General features: G+C 45.5%; 1 protein-coding gene across 1 annotated transcript in view; it reads right to left on the bottom strand.

The window, feature by feature from the left end:
- Positions 1-21,088, bottom strand: part of LOC149331206 (uncharacterized) — a 140,136-nt gene that overhangs the window by 2,740 nt on the left and 116,308 nt on the right. Inside the window, exon 2 of the mRNA XM_089555425.1 lies at positions 8,956-9,102. Coding sequence (XP_089411551.1) covers positions 8,956-9,102 — 147 coding nt within the window. The remainder of the gene's footprint in view (positions 1-8,955; positions 9,103-21,088) is intronic.

The raw sequence follows: 21,088 nt of genomic DNA, 5'->3' as shown, positions 1-21,088 counted from the left end.
ATCTTGCATGCGTGTTTTCCAAAGACTATGAAGTCCAATCAGAAGAATCATATCATAAGGATTCGAGTCAGGTTGGGAAACAACAAGGTAGCGCACACTGTAGGAATTTAGGAGAAAATCTTTCTGTAGCGTCCTTTGCAACACATCCCAAAACAAAATCGCGTCTTTGCAGTCTATAAAACAATGTTCAATTGTTTCAGGCACATTGCACAAGCGACAGTTTACAGAAGACACAAAAATGTTTTTCCTATCGAGCCACGTCTTGACAGGTAGAGTTTCAGTGTGTAATTTATAGAAAAATGTTTTGGTGCAAGGAGAAATTGGCATTTTACGCACTCGCTTTAAAACATCATGACCCATGAGCCCAACGTAGACGGAACGATACAGTGGGGGCGGGAAGAGCATGGATATCAAATCCCTGTACAGATTTTTGCGCGAAACAGAATATAAGTACTCATTTGAAAACCGAACTGTCAAAAAACGCACGGAGGCATAAACTTCCTGCATAAAGCCTAGTAAACGGGGTCGTTCAGTAAAATTGGAAGAAACTACTAAGTTCGGAAGTAAAGTCATGAAGTTAACCTGCAAGAATGCTCTAATAATCGGAAGGGAACAAGCACGAAAAAAGAAGAAACGGGCAACCAACTGTCTCACATACAGGTGCTCTAGGCCCAGGCCTCCTGCGCAAACAGGCCTGAAAAGGTTATCACGCCGCATGGGCTCAAATTTGGAGGACCAAATAAACGTCGCAAATATACGATGGAAACGCTGTATGTAATGTCTGGCGCAGTGAAGTACCTGGAGTACGTAATAAATTCTTGTTGCCAGAAAGGTGTTGCAAGCCTGGGCTCGACCAAAAATTGAGAGGCGATGCGGTACAAATGTCTGAGCATAACGCTCAACAGCCGGAACTCGCTCTCTCCAGTAATGGGCACTGGATTTGTAGGCATGAAGTGGAACGCCAAGATATTTAGGAGGCACACAAGACCATTCTATGCCAGCGTACAGAGGTGGAGTTGTGCCCCATGAACCAAACCATAGGCCAGAACTTTTGGAGCGATTCATTTGAGCACCAGAAACGATGCCGAATTGATCTATTGTGGACAACACATTATCAATGCTGGGCTTGTCCTTTGTTCATTCCAAACCATCGAGCTGGCATGGCGGAGAAATATGCTGACGACCTTGCATTTTTCTCCGCCATGCCAGCTCGATGGTTTGGAATGAACAAAGGCGCGTCTAGTGAATACGGTGTCTTCACTCACTCTCATCCTCCTCCATTCCCTTCCCGCGAGGTCTAGTTGTCCACCGACAAATGAGAGACAGATACATTTCCTTTCCTCAAAAACCAACTTACTGACAAGCGAGGCCTAGAACCGAATGGGCGATGGCGTTCTATGGACTCCTTGGCAGTGTTGCAAGACGCTGTCGCGTTCCACTCTTAGGGGCATCAGTGACCACACTTTATTTCAAAAAAGTGCCTCCCTGAATTTTGTGAGACAGTTACTGCGTAATTTCCTTTCCTCAAGTACAATTTTTCATTTTCTTCATTACGGCTCCTCTTTATCTATCTTCTTTCACTCCCACTTCCTCCCTTCCTCTACGGTGCGGTTCAGGTGTCCACCGAGATGACAGAGAATTACTGCGCCATTTCCTTTCCTCAAAAAGCGTTGCGTTCAAAGGGCAAGGCATCGCGCTGAACGGGTGGTGTTCCGTGGACTCCCTGGCAGCGCTACAACGCGCTGTCGCGTTGCACTCTTAAAGGCGAAGCTTAATCGTCATTAATTAGCAGTTAATTAATATTCAGGTATTAATCAGTAATTAACCATTAATTAGTGATTTGTAATCACTTGGTAATTAGAACTCGATTATATGTGACGCCACCGGTGCCACAGAAACAGCGAAGGTGGCGCGGAAAACGCTTCCGCCTCTACCCACTTTAGACAGTCAAAGTGCCCCCTGAATTTTTCTCTAACTCAAAATCTAGGCACCATAGCCTGATTGAGTTTTCAAAGCAATGCACTAAGGAATTTTGTTTAATATTGAATACTCTTATTACGATACTGGTCATTTACAGGTGCTCTTGTAACCAGCCCTGAAAATTACCAACACAAATGAAGCACCACCTTTCGGCGGCGAATGCAAACTATTGTGGCAATGAGATATTCAGTTAAACAACCCCACGTTGTTTGCGTTCTTCTGTGAAAACTGTGTTGTGGTAGTCTCTTCTATTTAGAAATTATTAAATTTTATTTTTCTTTTGCTTTGGATAAGCCTAGGAAGGTTTGATCTATCAAAAAAAATCCTTGGCCTAAAAGAATGGTCAAGATAGGAGCACTGCGTGTTAACGAAGCAGTAGTTTTTCTTTGAGCGCTCCGACGTTGTTTGCAATCGTAGTCGTTTGTTAAGTATTCAGGCCATTTGTTTCTTTGCGTTATATAGTGTATTTGCCTTTCTGGCAGTAAAAGTTAGCCGTATCTAATACATGCCCTGTTGCCCTCGTTTCTCACCATATGTTATTTCGTGCTAGCAACTACGGCGCGCTCTTCTAGTTACCATCAAGAACAGAGCCAAATTATGAAGCTTATTCGCCCCCGTATACGCAGTAGTTCCTGGTCTCCAGACAGAAAAAAATATGGTAATATTTATATCAATATTTGCACATGCATAAGCTCAAATCTTTATTCTCAGAGCACGAGACGTACACTGCGCCTGGTCGCCTCTCATTCTCTTCCTATGTAAGCGACTTCGTTTCAGAGCGAACAGGACGGCAGCAACTGCACCTTTTCATTGTTCGTTACAATGTGTGCTCTTGTCGCATCGATTTTGCTGTCAGCTGGCGCAGGCCGGAGAAAACGTCGAGAAACAGGCTGCGGGAATGTATCATCACACCGATTCTCGGCTAACAATAGGCGCTTGCTGAAAGTTTTAAGGAAAAGTGGGTCAAACAGAAGAGGACTTCGGATACCGCGGAAGATACATTATGGCGCATATTTATCGTGGCGAAGAGCACGAGAATTATTCTGTATCATTATACAAGGGTAAACCATTAATGATGTATCTTTTTTTGACATAAATGTAGCGTTTGCGGTGTATAATTATGAAGGGGAGTAGATAGACGATGGAAATAGTCACAGAGAACTGAATTTGAGGCTCGTTTATCGCACTGCATTCAAAAAAATAAGTACATTTTGAAGCTGATATTGAAAAAAATGGAATGCTTAGAACACGTAGCATTTGGTTGTCTTCTGGAGGAAGGTTTCTCAGTGTGGTTGTATTGAAAAAATGCTTGTGGATAGCCATGTATGGCGTCCCTTTTTCCTAGTTCTTGCCTTGTTTTCAAACTGAAGCTTAAAGATATAGGTGTTGTGTTCTGAGAGATTCGTGTTCGGTAAGTTTGCGCTGAGTGGTCGCTTTGAAATAAAAGCATGTAAAGTGCTTACGCTGTTGGCACGTTTTTAAACTCCCGCTATTTAATCGACATTTCACCAAGGCGAACGTTTAATGTGGCCTACCGCTTACACCTATTTATTGGTTGCCTTGTGTTACACCTGTGGAAATATGTGCATGTGTAGAGTCATTGCCACAGATATTTCGGCATTAAGCACTAGCAGAAAGAAATAAATAGAGGAAAAGCAAAGTGGAAGGTGCAACGATAGACCAAAGCCTCACCTTCTTTTATATCGGGGCCTAACAGAAATCAGTAAAGACGACGCAGTCATCTTTACTGATGAAAGAAGAGAGTGAAAGAGAGAGAAAGAGTGAAAGAAGAGAGAGAAAGAGGTGCCGTAGTGGAGGTAAGCAAGTAACTGAACTACGCCGTAAGGGATGGAAGGAAGGTGTGAGTGAAAGAAGAGAGAGAAAGAGGTGCCGTAGTGGAGGCAAGTAAGTAAGTAAATTAGTGGAGGTCTCCTGGAGAATTTTGACCAGCCGGGGATCTTTAACCTGCACTGACATCGCACAGCACACGGGCGCCTTGCGTTCCGCCTCTACCGAAACGCGGCCGGCGCGGTAGGGTTCGAAGCCGGTTACTCGGGCTCGGTATTCGAGCGCCTTAACCACTGAGCCACGGCGGCGGGTTGAAAAAAGTCTTCATTAACATATTCAGGCAGTGTTTACAGAAATTCTCACTGAGCGAAAAGGCTGCACCCCCCGCGAGTGGGCTACACAAAGCAATGACTTCATTGCTTCGCTGTCTTTCCTTTGTGTGCCAGCTAGCCAAGGAAATAAAATTACTGTTCTAGAAAGAGTGAGGTTGGTACAACGTCCTCTGACATTGGCATGCAGACAGTGGTAGCAATAAAATAATTTGCTAGAGCGCTTGCAGTCTGATCTTCATTCGAGGGTTTCGAAAATTGTTTGCTATCTACTGGTCCCATTCATGTCTAAAGCTTCCTTCGAGGCCGTGATATGTGTAGCGCGTTTGCCCACAATTGCGTGACCACCCCGTTCAGGCACACTTGCAGCGCCATCAGATCGTAGGCCGGTGGTAATATACACTGACAAACGCCTCGAGACGGCTCGCAGAGAAAGATCCTGAAATTCGTCAAGCACACATTCGCAAGCGCCAATCGCTATTAGCCGATTTCGAAGTCGACGTAACGACACGCGAGCAATTCTTCGACGTGGCATCCAGAGACTGTGATCCTCAAAGGGAATCTACCGCAGCAGTCAACATCACGAAACAGACGCCGCGATCTGAAGTTGTGACGGGAGTGCAGGGTGAAAGCAATTGCGCCCATATGCAGGTACTTTCTTGAGCGCAAACAATACAGACAATCGAGATGGAAAGAACTGAAAGAACACAATGTCAGTAAGCATAGCTGTCAAACGCGAGAATGCGCGATGGGAGTATTTAATCACTATTCATGAGCCTAACACAAGAGGAACTATCACGAAACTCGATATACATTACGTCATATTTATCTCCCAAAATACACGGCGCCCTACTATTTTACGAGCGCCTTGCGATTTTTTCGTCTTTCTAGAGCCTAGTACTTTTCGAAAGGAATCACGATTCTATGACCCTTAGGTAAATTTTTTTTATAAATCCTGGCATTTCGACGTTAAAAATTATAACCATTGTGACTTCGTACGATGCTATGCCTATGGGTGCAAACAAATACACGTTGTGTTCCGTGCAGCAAGGTAACATAAATACTTCTTCAGCTACAGATATAACGCTTGGTTGGAAATGTAGTTCTTTGTTTTGAGTCATAATATTAAGAGGATTCTGTTAAGAGAACGCCCTGTTGTTGAGCTGTTTGAAAGTACGCAACGTCATCGCGAGAAACGCCAAGCGGAGACCGTCCTCGGCAAATGTCCACGAGTGGACATGTTTCCACACCGACCCGTGTAGAGTCCGGAGGTAATGACTGCTTGAACACAGCTGATACGCCTTTTATGTTTCGTTATTTCCGATGAAACTTCACTTGTCACGGCAACAGCAACTTAAGGGTACAAGTGAATATTTAAAATAAGTGCAGTCAATCCTTAGAGTTTACAATAAAACATTGAAAAGGGGCCACTGGCACTTTAATCGATTTGAAGGCACTAAAATTTATCGCGCAACTAAATCACTCAGAGACGGCGGCATTTCCGTTTCTGGTTTTTTGGAGCCACATGGCGCGCCCTGCTTAAGCCATGTGTTTTTGGGCATGGCCACGAGGTGGGCGTTTCCGGAATATGAACGCTGGTCTTCTTGCTTGTCGGTGTAGGATGTAACCTGTTCCTATTTCCTTATATGTGGATTCCCAAACCTACCATAAATTGGCAGTGCCGGGCGCGCAATTTGAAGCGCATCCTGGAATTTTTCACTTTTCATTCGTGACGAATCCCGTAATTACTTACATTTTCATTATGACTGATATGAAAACAATGTGGAGCGTACGGAATCTGAACAAAATATATGGAGAACGCGTGCGGAAGAGATGCAATTCATATACTCTACATTACCATCATCATCACCAGCTTGATTACGCCCACTGCTGGGCAAAGGCTTCTGCCATGTCTCTCCATTTAAACTTGTCCTTTGCCTGTTGCGGCCACCCTATCCCGGAAAACTTCTTAACCTCATCCGCCTACCTAACTTTCTGCCGCCCCCTGCTACTCTTGCCTTATCTTGTAATCCACTTCGTTACCCTTAAGGACCAGTGGTTATCTGACCTTCTGATTACATGCCCTCCCCAAGTCCATTTCTTCCTTTCGATTTTGACTATGATGTCATTAACCCGCGTTTGTTCCCTCACCCACTCCGCCCGCGTCCGATCTGTTAACGTTACACCTATCATTTTTCTTTCCATAGCTCGCTGAGTTGTTCTTCACTTAAGCTGAACCCTTTTGGCTAGCCTCCACGTTTGTGCCCAATAGGCGAGTACCGGTAAGGTACAGCTGTTGAATACTTTTCTCCTAAAGGATATTGGTATACATATATACTACGCGTGATGGCATGCAGATAATGTAGATTTTATTGAAAATATATGAATTGCATATGGAAGCCGTATAAAAATAAAATAAAACCACGTGGAGTTTGGAGTTTTTTCAATGACATGCGGGCTCCAAATTAACATGATCTGAGAAATTATAGTGAGATAGTACGAAATCCTTAGGCGAAACGTACTGCTAATACACCTTCACATTATTTTCTTTAATATATGGACCCTGTATTGTCATAAAATCATATGCGCCTATCATATCAAATGCTTCAGTAGGTTGGGTGGCCCCGAACTAGCCTGCAAATGCACACAACGGTGAAAAAAATTTCAGTGAAGCTGGCATAGTCACGAGCATTAAAATTCCAGTCAATGCCTTTCGTGACGTGAGTATCACATACGGTAAAACTAAATGGGAAGCTAAAACTTTGTCGTGGAATTCAACTCAGTATGTTGTGATGAGCTGAGGCATGAATTTTGGCTCTCAGCGCTGCTTTTCTAAGGAAACTGGGAATATCATTGAATTCGCAGCATGCACCTTTTTCGCCGTTATGAATACACAAGCCCAGGAAGCATTGTGTAGGCTTTTGAGCCATTTGGTCTGAAGCGTTAAATGCTGCGCCAAAAAGCAATGGCCTCTAAACTTAGCCAACTTTGCTCGTTTTATTTGCTTTTGCATGGGCAATGTTTGCAGAACTAGAGTTTTTATATGTTTCGTGGCATAAATTCTTTTGGATGCGGGAGCGGATGGCCAAGTTAAGAAGACACAAAGGAAAGAATGTGCTTCTCAATTAACAATGCTGTGAGCAAGTTAAATTGCACATTTCAATGAACTGCAAAATTGTGCTGTAAGAACTGGCCAAAGTAAAAACTTTGAGCTTCCATACTTCCTACCAGTCCAGCTGCTGACCTGGTGGGTTTCGATAAAATCATCATTTAGGCTGGCTGCCCTTATCAATTACACTCATTGGCGACGCGATAACCGATGTGAACTTACGTAAATTGAGCGGATAACTGGTAGAATACTTACTCGATAAAAGTAGCCACGCTCTCGTCCGTTCTTGATTCTGCGCTGAACTAAGCCATCCCAATCAACGCCATAGTGGTAGGCTGTCACTTCATGCATGGCTATGATGAGCAGCAGTACAACGCCATTTGCAAGCAAGCAACGCATCTTTTACGAAGCGCTTAATTTCAGTTATCTGTACTCGTTGGGCAACAGGAATGAGTCTAATTTGAAAGCTCCCTTTTTCTACCTAGCCTTTCTATGAAACATATTGCATGTCCAATCGCGCGCTCTTTACTTTTACTTAAGGTGCAGTATAACTTCTATGAAGCAGAATAGGACAGACCGAGTGCCATATATCCTTCTTGAGTTTTTGAAAAAAACGCAGCCCCATATTTTTCCTACAATGGTTTGTTTAAAAAAAAGTGAGCCTCTTCTTCTTGGAAGGCAACCGATATTGCACACCTCTTTCTGCCTTCCTTCGGTGTCGCGAACAATGATTAAAAGCCTATTATGTGTCTCCTCAGAGCGCCGATTCGCGGGCCGAAAGGCTCACTTTGCCAACGGGAACAACTGCAGGGCAAGGTTTAGGAATACGCAGTGTCGCACGAAGAGCAGTAAGGGAAAATAAGGTGGTACTTCTGTTGTTTTTGCAATGTGAAAGATCAAAAAGGAAAGCGTGAAGACGGTACTGGAATGCTCGTGCTTTCAGCGAGCAGGCATGCCATGCGCTTTCCTCTGAGTGAGAGCGTGATCTACGCTCTTTTCACAATAGGATGGAGCCTAGGTGATTCTCCGGTACGTAAGAAAGAGAAGTTAGAAATTCGTTTAGTGTCTTTTACCGGTGTGCCGGTACCGGTGTATAAAAGAATCGTAATTACAACCAAGCTTTTATATTTTTATTGCAGAATTCGTTTCTCATATTTCTCTTTGGCAGCCTTACCTATAATTCCCTTGCTGGCTAGAGTGAGTTGGTCAACAATCGCCGTTGAAGAAAATGAGGTCCTATTCGTGCATTTGAGTAGAATTTCAATGCACGGCGTACTTGTAGGGTTCGTAGCCTATCGCGGTGGTCACTTGCAGAAGCCGCGCCTTGAGATACGGGTTCACAGTGTGTGCGCAATGACAGCGCTGAAACGTATGGAAGCGACTGCGCTGATTGGCTGGTGAGCGAGCGCCACCACCGGAAGCAAGCGCCACGATTGGTTGGAAACGCGTACGTTTTCAAGGGTGCGGAGCAGTACCAACATCTTTTATTTCTTTTTTTTTTTCAGGCATACGGGAGTATGTGAGTTGAGGAGGGAGAGGAAGACCATAATTTTAATTATATATCTATTCGGTGCTACTGAAGCTAGGCAAAAGTGTTTTTGGCGATTTATCCGTGATTGTGAGTGCTTTATATATGCGACAGCAGTTTTCCGCTCATGTGAAGCCCTGTCGGGCTACGAACTCTGTTGAAATCCGTGGCATAACCATGCACTATGAAACCAAGTCCGAAAGGTAGGAAGTTTTGCTAACCATTTTCCGCCTAGTGTTGACCAGGATGGAAAAGTCGTTGCCGATTTTATGCGGCAAAGCCTTCAGCATGGTTTCTGTTTCCACCGAAACATTAGCAATCGGCCCCTTGATCCGGTAATGACCAGAGCTGCCCAAGAGTCGGTGAACCTGCATTATTGAGATTCGGGGAGATAGCAGCCGTAGCGCAGCAGGGTTTAAAATGCGACAGAAATTTGTACGTTTGAGAGGTTTGCATCACCATTACTCACGAGTACAAGGAACCTTTCCTTGTCTCAAGGACACTTTACGAGACGCGAACATAGCAAATCCACTTGCGGAACTCACCACCTGAAAGATTGTCGCCAACGTGCCAATCTTGTTCGCAGTCATTAGGGTTAGGTACCGCTTGTACCAGAGTCGGCCACACACAGAACACGCATGGCCAAATGGATTGTCCAGCTTATCCCGCTTGAAAATATTTGTCGCGGCGACGTCCTGCTGCTGTCATTACTCCGCTTTCCGCTTCCGTTCAGCTGTCTTAGCCAAGCTAGCCGCTTGAAATGATCAGACGTTTCTGGCTGTGTTAATGCAGCGAAGGCATGAGTGGTGCAAAACTACCATATCAATAGGTGTGCTTAGTGAATGGCTTGATGGGCGCTGGGTCTGAGCGCAGGCATGTTTGGTAGGTGTGCCTTACGCACAACTTGGCCCATGTGTACGAACGTACTCCTCGCACTGTCACTAAACCATCCATTTAAGGCTGGTGCCCCGCGTCGGAAGTGCTGCGACGGATTGACGGTGTGGTGTGCTGGTAAGAGGTTGGGTATTGGACAGGTTGGAATGACCGCGTGCAGGAAATAGTAGGGATATGCGAAGGGAAATGATATGGTTTTTTAGCCGATACATAAACGAGAGCTCCTGCAGTTGGCTGCCTGTAGAAGCCTGGTGTTGTAACCAGCGCAGTGTTATCAATTTGCTGCCCTGCGAGTCCTCGCTTGAGTCCCAAAGGGCTCTGGTGAAACGGGCGAGAGACGGGGCCTCGTCATGCGGTGTCCCGGACTAGGAACGCCGACCATGCAGCGGGGCCACTGTGTGGCTCCCAAACTCTATTCCATGAAATAAAAGTTTTCACCCCCACCACCACCGCACGTAGATGAGCGGACATGATCCGCGGCGATGCTATCTCATGCAAGCGGCGTCGCCTTTGTGTCAGCGTTTATTTACGAGTTCTTCATAATAAGTTTTAGACTAGCCGTAATGCTTTGTCTGTCTAGGTTCTCGATCTTGCTTCGCAATTCGGCGCCTGGGTAACTCTGTAAGTTCATCTGGAAACCTGACATTGATTGAGCCTGGAAAAGTCTCCCCTAGACTTCGCAATCCAGTTCTTTCTATAGCTCCGGTAAACATACCTTCCTAAGCTATATTTTATTCCTTTCAGTGTAGGGCAATTGCTGCTGTGTAACTGTAATGGGTACTTTCCAGTAGTTTTATATAGAGTGTGTTTCATCGTAGATGTTCGGTAATTTTCAAAAATAAGCGTCTTGAGTTAGAAGACCGCTTTTTTCGGCATAGCATTTTTGGCGGTGTAGCGCAGCCGAATACAGCTAAGGCCACTAGAACACTGGTTAACATATATTCAATAACTGACTTTCTAACTTCTACTGTTAGTCTCCTTATTGGCAGGCGTGTAGCCCAGCGTGAGTAATATCTGTATCAGTTTTAAAATTTAGAGAACAAAGTTAGCCTCGGCGCTGTGGCCCAACAAATTTCGTCTATGTCGCACCAAAGTGTATGCGCTTTCAATAAGCTTGCAGGCAATGACTCCACTTCTGTCCACGTAACTTGCCGAAGCATTCAAGATTTCTTGCGCCACAGCGCCGAAGCTAAATGCATTTTCCAGATTCCAAAAACTTATATGAACCTGAATTACGGTGGGCTACACGCCACCGATGAATAAGAAGACTAACATAAAATTTAAAGACTGAACTAGTCAATATTAGTTAACTGGCCTACTAGTTAGCATAGCACATTCTAACTGTATTCTAATGCGATACATCGCTGAGAGTTCTATGCTCTTCAAAGCACTCTTCCAACTCAAGATTCTTATTTTTATAAAGTACAGAACTTATTATTTGGTTTATGGGTTTCAACGTGACGAAGCGACTCGGGCTAGGAGGGCCGCCGTAGTGGAGGGCTCCAGAAATTTCGACCACCTGGGGTTCTTTACCATGCACTGACATCGCACAGTACACGGGCCTCTCGAATTTCCGCTCCATCGAAATTCGACCGCCGCGGCTGGGATCGAATCCGGATCTAGGATGCCAATGCATGGATGTCAGCATAGGTTGCGACTCTATTAAGGCGACAGCTTTTAATGGCTCATTCTCCCGTCCGTCCGTCCGGCGTTACATCCAGCGCCTGGGGTCACTCATAGACGAGCGGAGCTGCCCAAAGGTGACGTCATCTTCGTTGACAGGTGGGGCTGTCGACGCGGCAGCGTCAGGCGCTGCTCCGTCGTCAGTCGGTGTGCGGCAGATAGTGGAGGAGGATGGCTCCCAAGCGGCGCAGCCGTAACAAACATAGGCAATCATTGGCAGTCGAAGTAACGCGACAAAAGCTTTAGCGTAGCTGCCAAAGTGCCCCCATAGCTTTTTGAGTGCTTTCTGGTAATCTATGAAAACCATATATGAAGATTGGTTAGATGTAAATGCTCCACGTAGAGTTCGTTTTGTTTACCTCACCACTACGTTCCTTCAGCCGGCATATCTCTGCGTCTGACCAACACCAAATACTAGAATGCGGGGCGGCTGTACCGTATCACCCCGTCGTCACAAGACGGGGAAGTGTGCGGCGCGGTGCCGCCGCCTCCCGTGGTGACGATGAACCCGACACAATCTCGCGAAATTGCAGCCTCACAACTGTCGTTTCAAAATTTACTGTCAGCGTGAGATAAAGTGCGAACTGGAAAGCTGCGAAACAATTAAAAAAAACGAGAAGACTTTGTTTCAGGGAAGCTGAATATTAGCGTTATTAATGCTCAGTACAATGTCACGAACGGCAGTACTTAAAGATGTTAATTGAACCGTCTGTTCTTCAGCAAGTACTTTAGAGCGAAGGCTGTACTATGCTAGTGCAAATTGGAGTGTCGCTGAGTATTGCCGCAGCCTCGAGCGGAGCAGTAGGTGGTTAGCAACGGCGTCCCTAACAACCGGGTCTGCGTCTCAGGTGGTCGCTGCGCCGAGCTACGCTCTTCGCCGCAGCGTAGCTCCGCCGGATCGCTGACTAAGACAGTATATAGCGTGTGCTAGTTACTGTGGTTAACCAGGATAACGTCATAGTCATAACGTCATAAGATAACGTCATAGTCAAAGAGCATAATTAGTAGTAAACATAGGAATCTCCACGTGTAATATATAATTGGGAAGAGGAAGTTTAGCCTGACTGGGTAACACAAGTTAGACAGTTCAATTACCTCCATTATAAGTTGATGGCAATGCTGCTAAAGAAGCGTTGTAAGTGCTGAACACGTGACGTGACCTTCAGCTTGACCTTGAAGATGTTAGCCAAATGCAAGAATAAAAATGAGTCGACGATGCTGTCATGTACGGTATAAAGCAATGTAAGTCACATGACAGTGTGATATGACGTCAATCGGTGCGTTGAAAGTATGCATACCAAGGCTGCTCTCGCCCCTGACGGTTGTGATGTGAATGAGAATGAAGACGCAATCTCTTCGACGAGCTCCGGTGCTGGCAGTTGTTCGGAGCGCACCGTACGTCACAGACGTCAAGCCACGTCTAGTTGCCCGATACACAAGAGCATTCACTCTCTAACCAGGTTCAACAGTAGCTAAACCACAGCTATTTTTTTATTGTTTTATAGTTACAATTCTTCCTACTCGGCTATATCACGTGGTCTCCTGACGTCAAATGCATGTGACCAATCAGTGCTCGGCCATGTCACTTGCCAACTGCAACCTGCTGCGCACCTGCCTTCTCGGTCATGTCGCGTGGTTCCATGGCGTAACACACACCGTCGACCTGGCAGCGCATGACCCTGTCAAGCGACCTCTTGATGTCATCGCCACTTCGACCAATCAGAGAATTTTATGAATATTAACACTGTTTCTTTTTTTCATGGTGAGGCTTCAAATGCTGCCGCATTAAAAAGCTATTGATCTTAAATTGTTCAGCCAAGAGGCAACGTGATTTTTGCGGACGACCAATGAACAACACAATCCAGACACCTCCAGTTAATAGTTGACGCTGTAAAACTAAGTTCTTGGCGAACTACATTAGCGATCGTTTGTAGAGCTGAAGCGATTATCGGAAGCGCTGCGTTGCGAATTATTTTCACCACCCCACAACTCATACGAACATTGTGCTGGTGTGGAGTGTAGGCAAGACGCCCGCCAGCACATCCAATTTGGCGGCGCACTTTTCACGTGACCTCTGTCACACCTGACCCAAGGACAGGAGCAGCGAGCAGCAGGCCTGGATTTGGAAACAATTCACCACATTCGCGTAAGGGACGTCACAATGTTTCCGTTGGAATGTTGTGTATTGGTGCACTTCTGAATACCATGAGTCACTTTTCATGGATCATCGGTCTCACGTAGTTTTTTTTTCTTCTCCTTTTCTACTAACACAGAGTAGCATGTGTTTCGATTATGATCTTTATTATTCTTTATTTTTTCCCTGGGCTTCCAATGGCTTCGTCCGAGCTATTTGTGCTTTAGGCGACATATCGCCACCCACTTGGCTACATGCCTAGTGTAGTTAACCTGACTGTAACTTTTAACTGAGGGGCCATCTTTTATCTTTCAGAAGCATACAATGGTCAGATTTGCGTTTTTTATTTTGCCTAGGCTAGAATGCTTCCTTGCCGCTGCTTGTATTGCAGAGATGGTTTAGCTCTTAGTTAGCATTGCTAGTTGTCACTGGGCTTCTGCATTGTCTGATGTCCGGAGCATGAAATGGCAGCGTGGGTCGGCGTTCGAGAAAAAGCACAGTGAAGGCTACCGCCGAGGACGAGAGTATCGCAAGTGGCATTCAGAGCAGCGAAGAGAAGAAGCGCCGGGGAGGGATGTGCAGAGATCGAGATTTACACCACCTGCTCCGGTGGCGCAGCGGGCGTCGCGTTGGAGTGCAAAAGGCTTGTTTGAGACGAGCCCAAGTTTCGTGCTATACAGCTGTGGAGAAAAAGGGTTAAGCAAGCGAAGTGAAATGGTGTCGTCATGCCCCCTCGCTTTACTGCTGAGGGGCTGCTGCACCGTCACGATTGTATTGTCGTTGCTTTGTTCTTTTTCTAACAACCTTACTTTTTGTTCTTAAAAAGCTTGTTTTCTGCCTCCACCCCGTAACGGCCTTAACCGGCCAACAGTATTGTAAAATAAATAAATTAGCGCGACGTTTATATGTGAGCTAATAGGAGTGTAACGCGATACAGTACAAGTGCAACTGATATCCTGCACCTCGACTCAGATTTACTTGCGCGGTTACTCCATTACAAGCCGGAAATATCAGTCGCCTCTAAATGACATCATTTCATGTCAACATCCTTGACAGTCTTACTGTAGCATCCATTAGCGTTACCACAGAGGTTCGAGTTGGACGTTGGGACGTTATTGCAGTGCTCTGTTGCGGCTGCCATGACTAACGTCATAATTCTTCTACAGTGATTTGGAGAGAGCAGTGGATCAATATTCAATATAAATTGCAGCTCGTAAGAATTGCATGAAAAAGTTGTGCGGCTCTACGAAAAAGGAAGTTGCAAAGATTCATGTCAAGGTAACATTTTTCATATGTTTCCTTTTGTAGAAACGTTACTGTAAGAAAACTTCGAAGTCCAAAGTGTGGCGAGGTATTCGCAATTTTATACACGCCACAGTTCGGTTTGAGGCTGCTATATTTGACAAAGGCGAAGTGCGCAATGACGCAAATAAATAACAGAAGCTTCGCTGCCAAGCTGTAGTGTTTTTTGTGTTAACAGTTGCTGCTTTACAATCGGTACCCTATATATTAAATGTCTGACCAGAGATCGCATGTCAGCTTTCTCAGGAATTCGTTTGGTTACTAATTTGCCTCCTAGACAGCTGTCGCGAAGGGTTCATTCTTCGTCTGTAAGAGATTTTGTGACCACCAGCTACACACGGCCTAATGGCGCTTTAGTACGCTACTCGATATGATAGCAGTCTCGAACTTTCGTGGTAAAGCGTGGTTGTTCCTACAATGAACAATATTGCAAATGTTGAAGCCGCCTTTTGCTTAAAATTCGCTGCTGTCTGTAAATTGTAACAGGCTGACAGGAATAGCATTCTATGTTGTTCCATTCGTTCAGGGCGCACGTTAGAACAATAAAGAGTTGATACGAGAACTACACAATGTTGTCACTCTCTTGACCACGGCACCGTCCGCGGCTGTTCTCACGGCCACTGGACGCAACTGTTTTACTACGACACTTCTACATTTGCAGTTCTCATACTTTTCATTTTGTTTTGCTTACGTATTCATTATTTACGTCGGTTCTACCCCCGTGACTTATTTTCAGAATTAACAGATTCTAAGAATTCTGTTATTTGCAACAACTCCCGGATGAAGTGCATTTGGGGTGCTGAAGGAACTTGTCTTCGTACAAAAGCTAGCGCAAAACACGACACACACAAGAAAGGTAGACAGGACAACGCGCTACTGACAACTGATCCTTTATTGGAAAGAAACACGTAATATATAGGCACACCGTCAACCCACCTATCAGCTGCAGCAAACGTCACAATGATGTAAAGGGTCATAAAAGCGATAAAAGACACAAAGAATGAAAACACTACGTAGCTAAAAAACGATAAAAAATGACGAAAGAACATTAAAAGCATGACACGTGGTGTATAAGGCCAAAGAAACATGACTGACAGGAATTCAACAGGATGATAACAAAACGATATTGCATGAAAAACGTAACAAATGCAGTAAAAGAAAAACACGTGAAACAAGAAAAAACCTGATAAAAAGCCTGTGAGCTGAACACTTGAGATTACATTGAGGGGGAAAAAAACCTGTACACATGCTCGCCTCAGGAAAACCTTTCTAAAAAGCATTCTTCAGTTTTATACAAGAAGATAGATGCATCGCTAACAGCATTCGCGCCCTTTTTTCTGATCAGAAAAGCTTCTTTTAATTCACGGGACACTCGATCATGGCCTCTACCTAAAACAACGGTTTTTTCCAGAATGGGCCGGCAAGAGTTTTGTTCACAGTCCTTGCAATGAAGAGGCAGATTCGAACCTGTTCCTGTCCCCATCGAACGTTCATGCTCCCTCAACCTTTCAACGTTCGTTCGATGGGGACAGGAACAGGTTCGAATCTGCCTCTTCATTGCAAGGACTGTGAACAAAACTCTTGCCGGCCCATTCTGGAAAAAACCGTTGTTTTAGGTAGAGGCCATGATCGAGTGTCCCGTGAATTAAAAGAAGCTTTTCTGATCAGAAAAAAGGGCGCGAATGCTGTTAGCGATGCATCTATCTTCTTGTATAAAACTGAAGAATGCTTTTTAGAAAGGTTTTCCTGAGGCGAGCATGTGTACAGGTTTTTTTCCCCCTCAATGTAATCTCAAGTGTTCAGCTCACAGGCTTTTTATCAGGTTTTTTCTTGTTTCACGTGTTTTTCTTTTACTGCATTTGTTACGTTTTTCATGCAATATCGTTTTGTTATCATCCTGTTGAATTCCTGTCAGTCATGTTTCTTTGGCCTTATACACCACGTGTCATGCTTTTAATGTTCTTTCGTCATTTTTTATCGTTTTTTAGCTACGTAGTGTTTTCATTCTTTGTGTCTTTTATCGCTTTTATGACCCTTTACATCATTGTGACGTTTGCTGCAGCTGATAGGTGGGTTGACGGTGTGCCTATATATTACGTGTTTATTCCAATAAAGGATCAGTTGTCAGTAGCGCGTTGTCCTGTCTACCTTTCTTGTGTGTGTCGTGTTTTGCGCTAGCTTTTGTACGAAGAAAAATGCACCAACTAGCCCAGCAACAAGTGTTAACTGAAGGAACTTGCTAAAATAAATAAACATTCTTCAATGAACCTTAGGTAACACATGAATAGAATGGAACTAGGCAGCAGGCTTAACCGCGAAGAGATGCTTTGACGAAATCATTGTGTTCTAGAGTGAAGAAATTACATTGCTCGGAGCTTGTCTTCTGATCTGGACCTCTTTTGAATTTTTCTCTTCTGGAACAGCAGAGTCGACCGTGCTAGTTTGTCTGATGATGAAGTGATTTTACTGGTTTTTGTGCCTGAGTTTTACCTTTACAACTTTGCTTTCTACGTGTTGCTGTTTCTACCCAGCGTTTCGACCACAGCCGCATTATCTGATGACAATGACTGTGTAGGATTCAAAGTTTTAGAAAGCTACTGGAGGGCCGGGGAAAGTTTTTAAAGCTTCTATTGTACAGAAGTGCCGCCAACTTGACACTTTTGCAGCTGCGTGTTCTCAGAAGCAGCACAATGGCCATTGAAGTCTGGCTTTTGACCGTTTTTTTTTTCGTCGTTTCAACGTCGAGATGTAGGTCAAGGATTGAAGGAACGCGCAGCGTCTGGATTATGGGCGGCGAAAATTTGTTACCCTCACCTTCAAAAAAAGTCTTAAGGATTGAAGGTTAACTAGCAGTGGAGCTATGTTTAAAATGTTTCGAATAATTTAATAGAATTCTGCTAGAAAATACAAAATAACTTCGAAGTCGCCTCACTAAATTCGAAATCGCAGTTGGGAGAGTGATTCAAGCCCTGTTAAAGAAATACCAAGAAAGGTTGTTACACAGTATCAGAATAGGGCGAGACAGGGAACCTGCGCGGGACCATTATTCCTTCATAAGAACTCGATTCAACTCAGAAGAAAAACTTGCTTGGGAAGAGTGCAGCATCACTGGGAGTGCCCTCCATTTTTTGTCTTCTGTGCACGTTGCTGTAGCTCATTGCAGAGACTTAACTCTATGGTTCTGTTCTCCTTGGCTTGCAGCGTGCTTGCAGCGTAATAGGCAGGAGGGCCTATTACGTGTCTACGTATCCGACTAAGATTTAACACAGCGTCCATGTGTTGGTTAGAATATGCCCTGGCCAGAATGGTCTCAGGAATGAAAGGTAAGCTTTTTGATTTTTAACGCTACAGAGTGAGGGGCCCCCTCTCGCAGAAAGGCGTGCGTCATCACGGTCGTCGACTTCGTAGGCTGTGAGCGAAAAATTTACGACAAATTCTCGGAGGAGCAACCTAGGAGAAAGGCAAGCCACCTAGGTCACATGGCCTTGTGACTTCATCACTGCGTCCTCACCGGACTGTGAGCAGACTGCCGCAGTGGCAGGTGGGCAAAAAAATATAATGGTTTACCTGAACTTTCTCATATGCGAAAAATTCTAAAAACTCTTCACTTGGCCTTTATGTGAACTTGTCAGAAAATTAAAAAAAAAATACTGAGAACAAAGCAGAGCGGGGAGCACTGAAATCAAAGCAAAGACACGAAAACATATTACTTTCATCTGGTAACCACTTTTCGCGTCTTTGCAGCCAGCCTGTTTTTCTTGCAAAGCGTAAGGCGAGAAGTAGAGAAGTAAGGAGGGGACAAGAACAAATGTACATCAGGACTGACTTCAGAAATGCTCTACTTTGAACATGTTTTCTAGCCATAGACAGCGCTCTTGCTAGCAGCATTCATATCGACGCATGGGTGCTCTGCTATTGCGGCGGCACAAGTCGATGTTGGTTGGAATAAGCGCCCTGTTTATTGTAGGCCTTATTGGGCGTAATAAAGAAATTGTTCAAACTTCATAAGGCAATTCAGAAATTGGTCTACCAGTACGAAGGTTCGGACGAAGAACTGCTAGAAGCAGTCCGCATCAAATGCTACGGCAAGGACAACCCCCAGGGGTTCAACGGGGAGTACGAAGTAGCAGACAATCCCGCAATGGACAGGCCGATCACAAGAGAGGAAGTCCAGGCGGCGATAAGCGAGACAACAAGAAATACAGCAGCCGGCGCAGACAAGATCAAGAACGCCTTGATCCGCAACCTCAGCGACCGGGCGATCGACCAGCTCACGGCGTACCTCAACAGGCTGTGGGCAGAGGGAGTGGGGCCGAAGGAGTAGAAGCACGCTGTCGTGGTTATGATACCCAAACCCGGCAAGAAGCCTCAGATTGAGAACCTGAGACCCATTTCCCTCACGTCGTGCCTTGGCAAATTGTACGAGAGAATCGTCACCAGGCGAATCCAACAATACCTGGAGGACGAAGAACAGTGCCCGCACAGCATGTTCGGCTTCCGGGCGAACCTGTCGACGCAAGACGTCCTGCTGCAGATCAAGGAAGAGATCATAGACACGGCACCTAGAACTGGCGAAAACATTATCATGGCCCTGGACATCAAAGGGGCCTTCGACAATGTTAGCCACGAGGCCATCATGGAAGGCCCAAACAACGCCAACTGCGGAAGAAGAACCCACGACTACGTAAGAGCCTTCCTGTCAGAATGCACAGCGACAGTGGGATTGGGAGACCAGCGAAGCGACACCTTTACCACTCCACGTAAGGGCACGCCGCAAGGATCCGTAATCTCACCGGTGCTTTTCAACATTGCAATGATCGGACTGGCCAGAAGATTCTGCAAGATCGATGGCATCCAGTACGCAATGTACGCCGACGACATTACGGTCTGGTTGAATCGAGGCTCGCTAGGACAAAAGCAAGAGAGACTGCAAGAAGCAGCAACGTGTGTAGAAGAGTACGTGAGGGAAAGGGGCCTAGCCTGCTCCACGGAAAAGTCGGAACTTCTTAGGGTAGGGTCCAACCCTACCAAGAAGGAACTGACAGTACAGTTAGAAGGCCAAAATATACCAGAAAGGAACATGATACGCATCCTGGGCATGTGGATCCAAGGAAGCAGGAGATGTACCTACACAATTAGCCTACTCAAGAAGTCAACAGAACAAATAAGCCGCATTTTAAAGAGGGTATCACAGAACAGAAGCGGGATGAAAGAAAGCGACACGATCAAGCTCGTCAGAAGCCTGATAGTCAGCAGAGTCACGTACTCGTTGCCATACCACCGCATGACCAAGAAAGACAAAGAACAGACGGAGGCGCTGCTAAGAATGGCGTACAAGACTGCACTCCACCTGCCAAGAAACACATCAAATGAAAAGCTGCTACAAATGGGCCTAAACAACACATTCGAAGAACTAACTGAAGCCCAGCTAAGTGCGCAAATAGCCAGGCTCCAGCAGACAGCCACCGGCCGCAAGCTCCTAAAGAGATTAGGGCACGACGTAGAAGGGATAGCAGATAGAACAGCTAGCATTCCAGACGAGGTCCGCCAGACACTGGACATCAGCCCTCTGCCGAGAAACATGGATCCCAACCTCCATGTCGCTAGAAGGCAGGCCAGGGCAGACTATGTGCAGCGGAACCTAGCCACAATGGAAAACACAGTATACACAGACGCGGCCCTCTATCCATGGGACCGCAGGACCAGAAAGTTCCGAGTCGCGGCAGCAGTGGTAGACCACATGGGGGAACCAATTAGCAGCGCGACATTAAGAAACTGTACGGTAACGGAGGGGGGGGGGGGGGGGGAAGCTGCCGTAGCTCTAGCGGCAGCCGAAGGGTACCGTAGGAACAAGTCTTTGATAATCCTAACAGACTCCAAAGCAGCATGCAGGAGCTACATAAAGGGCAAAACAAGCAAGGAAGCGCTGAGAATCCTCCTCGAAGCAAAGCTTCCAAATAAGACCTTAAGACACAGGATTTTCTGGATACCGGCACACACCGGGATAGAGGGTAACTCGAGGGTAGACAGCCTAGTTCGCGAGATCACGAGCCGAGCAGGGCGGTCAGAAACCCTGGAGGACCCGATGACGGTGGAACCAACGTATGCAGAAATATTAAACTGCCACAGAGGGCGGAGATTCAAATACTCACCACCCCACACATCATTAACACAGCACGAGGCGGTCTGCTGGCGGAGACTCCAAGCAGGGACTTTCCAAAATTTATACATGCTAAAACCATAAATGTTTTTCACTCACTCACTCAAACTTCGCTTATACTGAGAAGGGCACCTATTTTAAAATGTTCATTTCATTTCGTTTAGTCGTGATTTCAGCCTTT

Source organism: Amblyomma mixtum, chromosome 8 (assembly GCF_055824585.1).
Source record: "Amblyomma mixtum isolate Tamu chromosome 8, ASM5582458v1, whole genome shotgun sequence".
NCBI classification, from domain to species: Eukaryota; Metazoa; Arthropoda; class Arachnida; order Ixodida; family Ixodidae; genus Amblyomma; species Amblyomma mixtum.
Note: the sequence above shows the minus strand (reverse complement) of the source record. Positions and strands in the feature narration are given on the sequence as shown.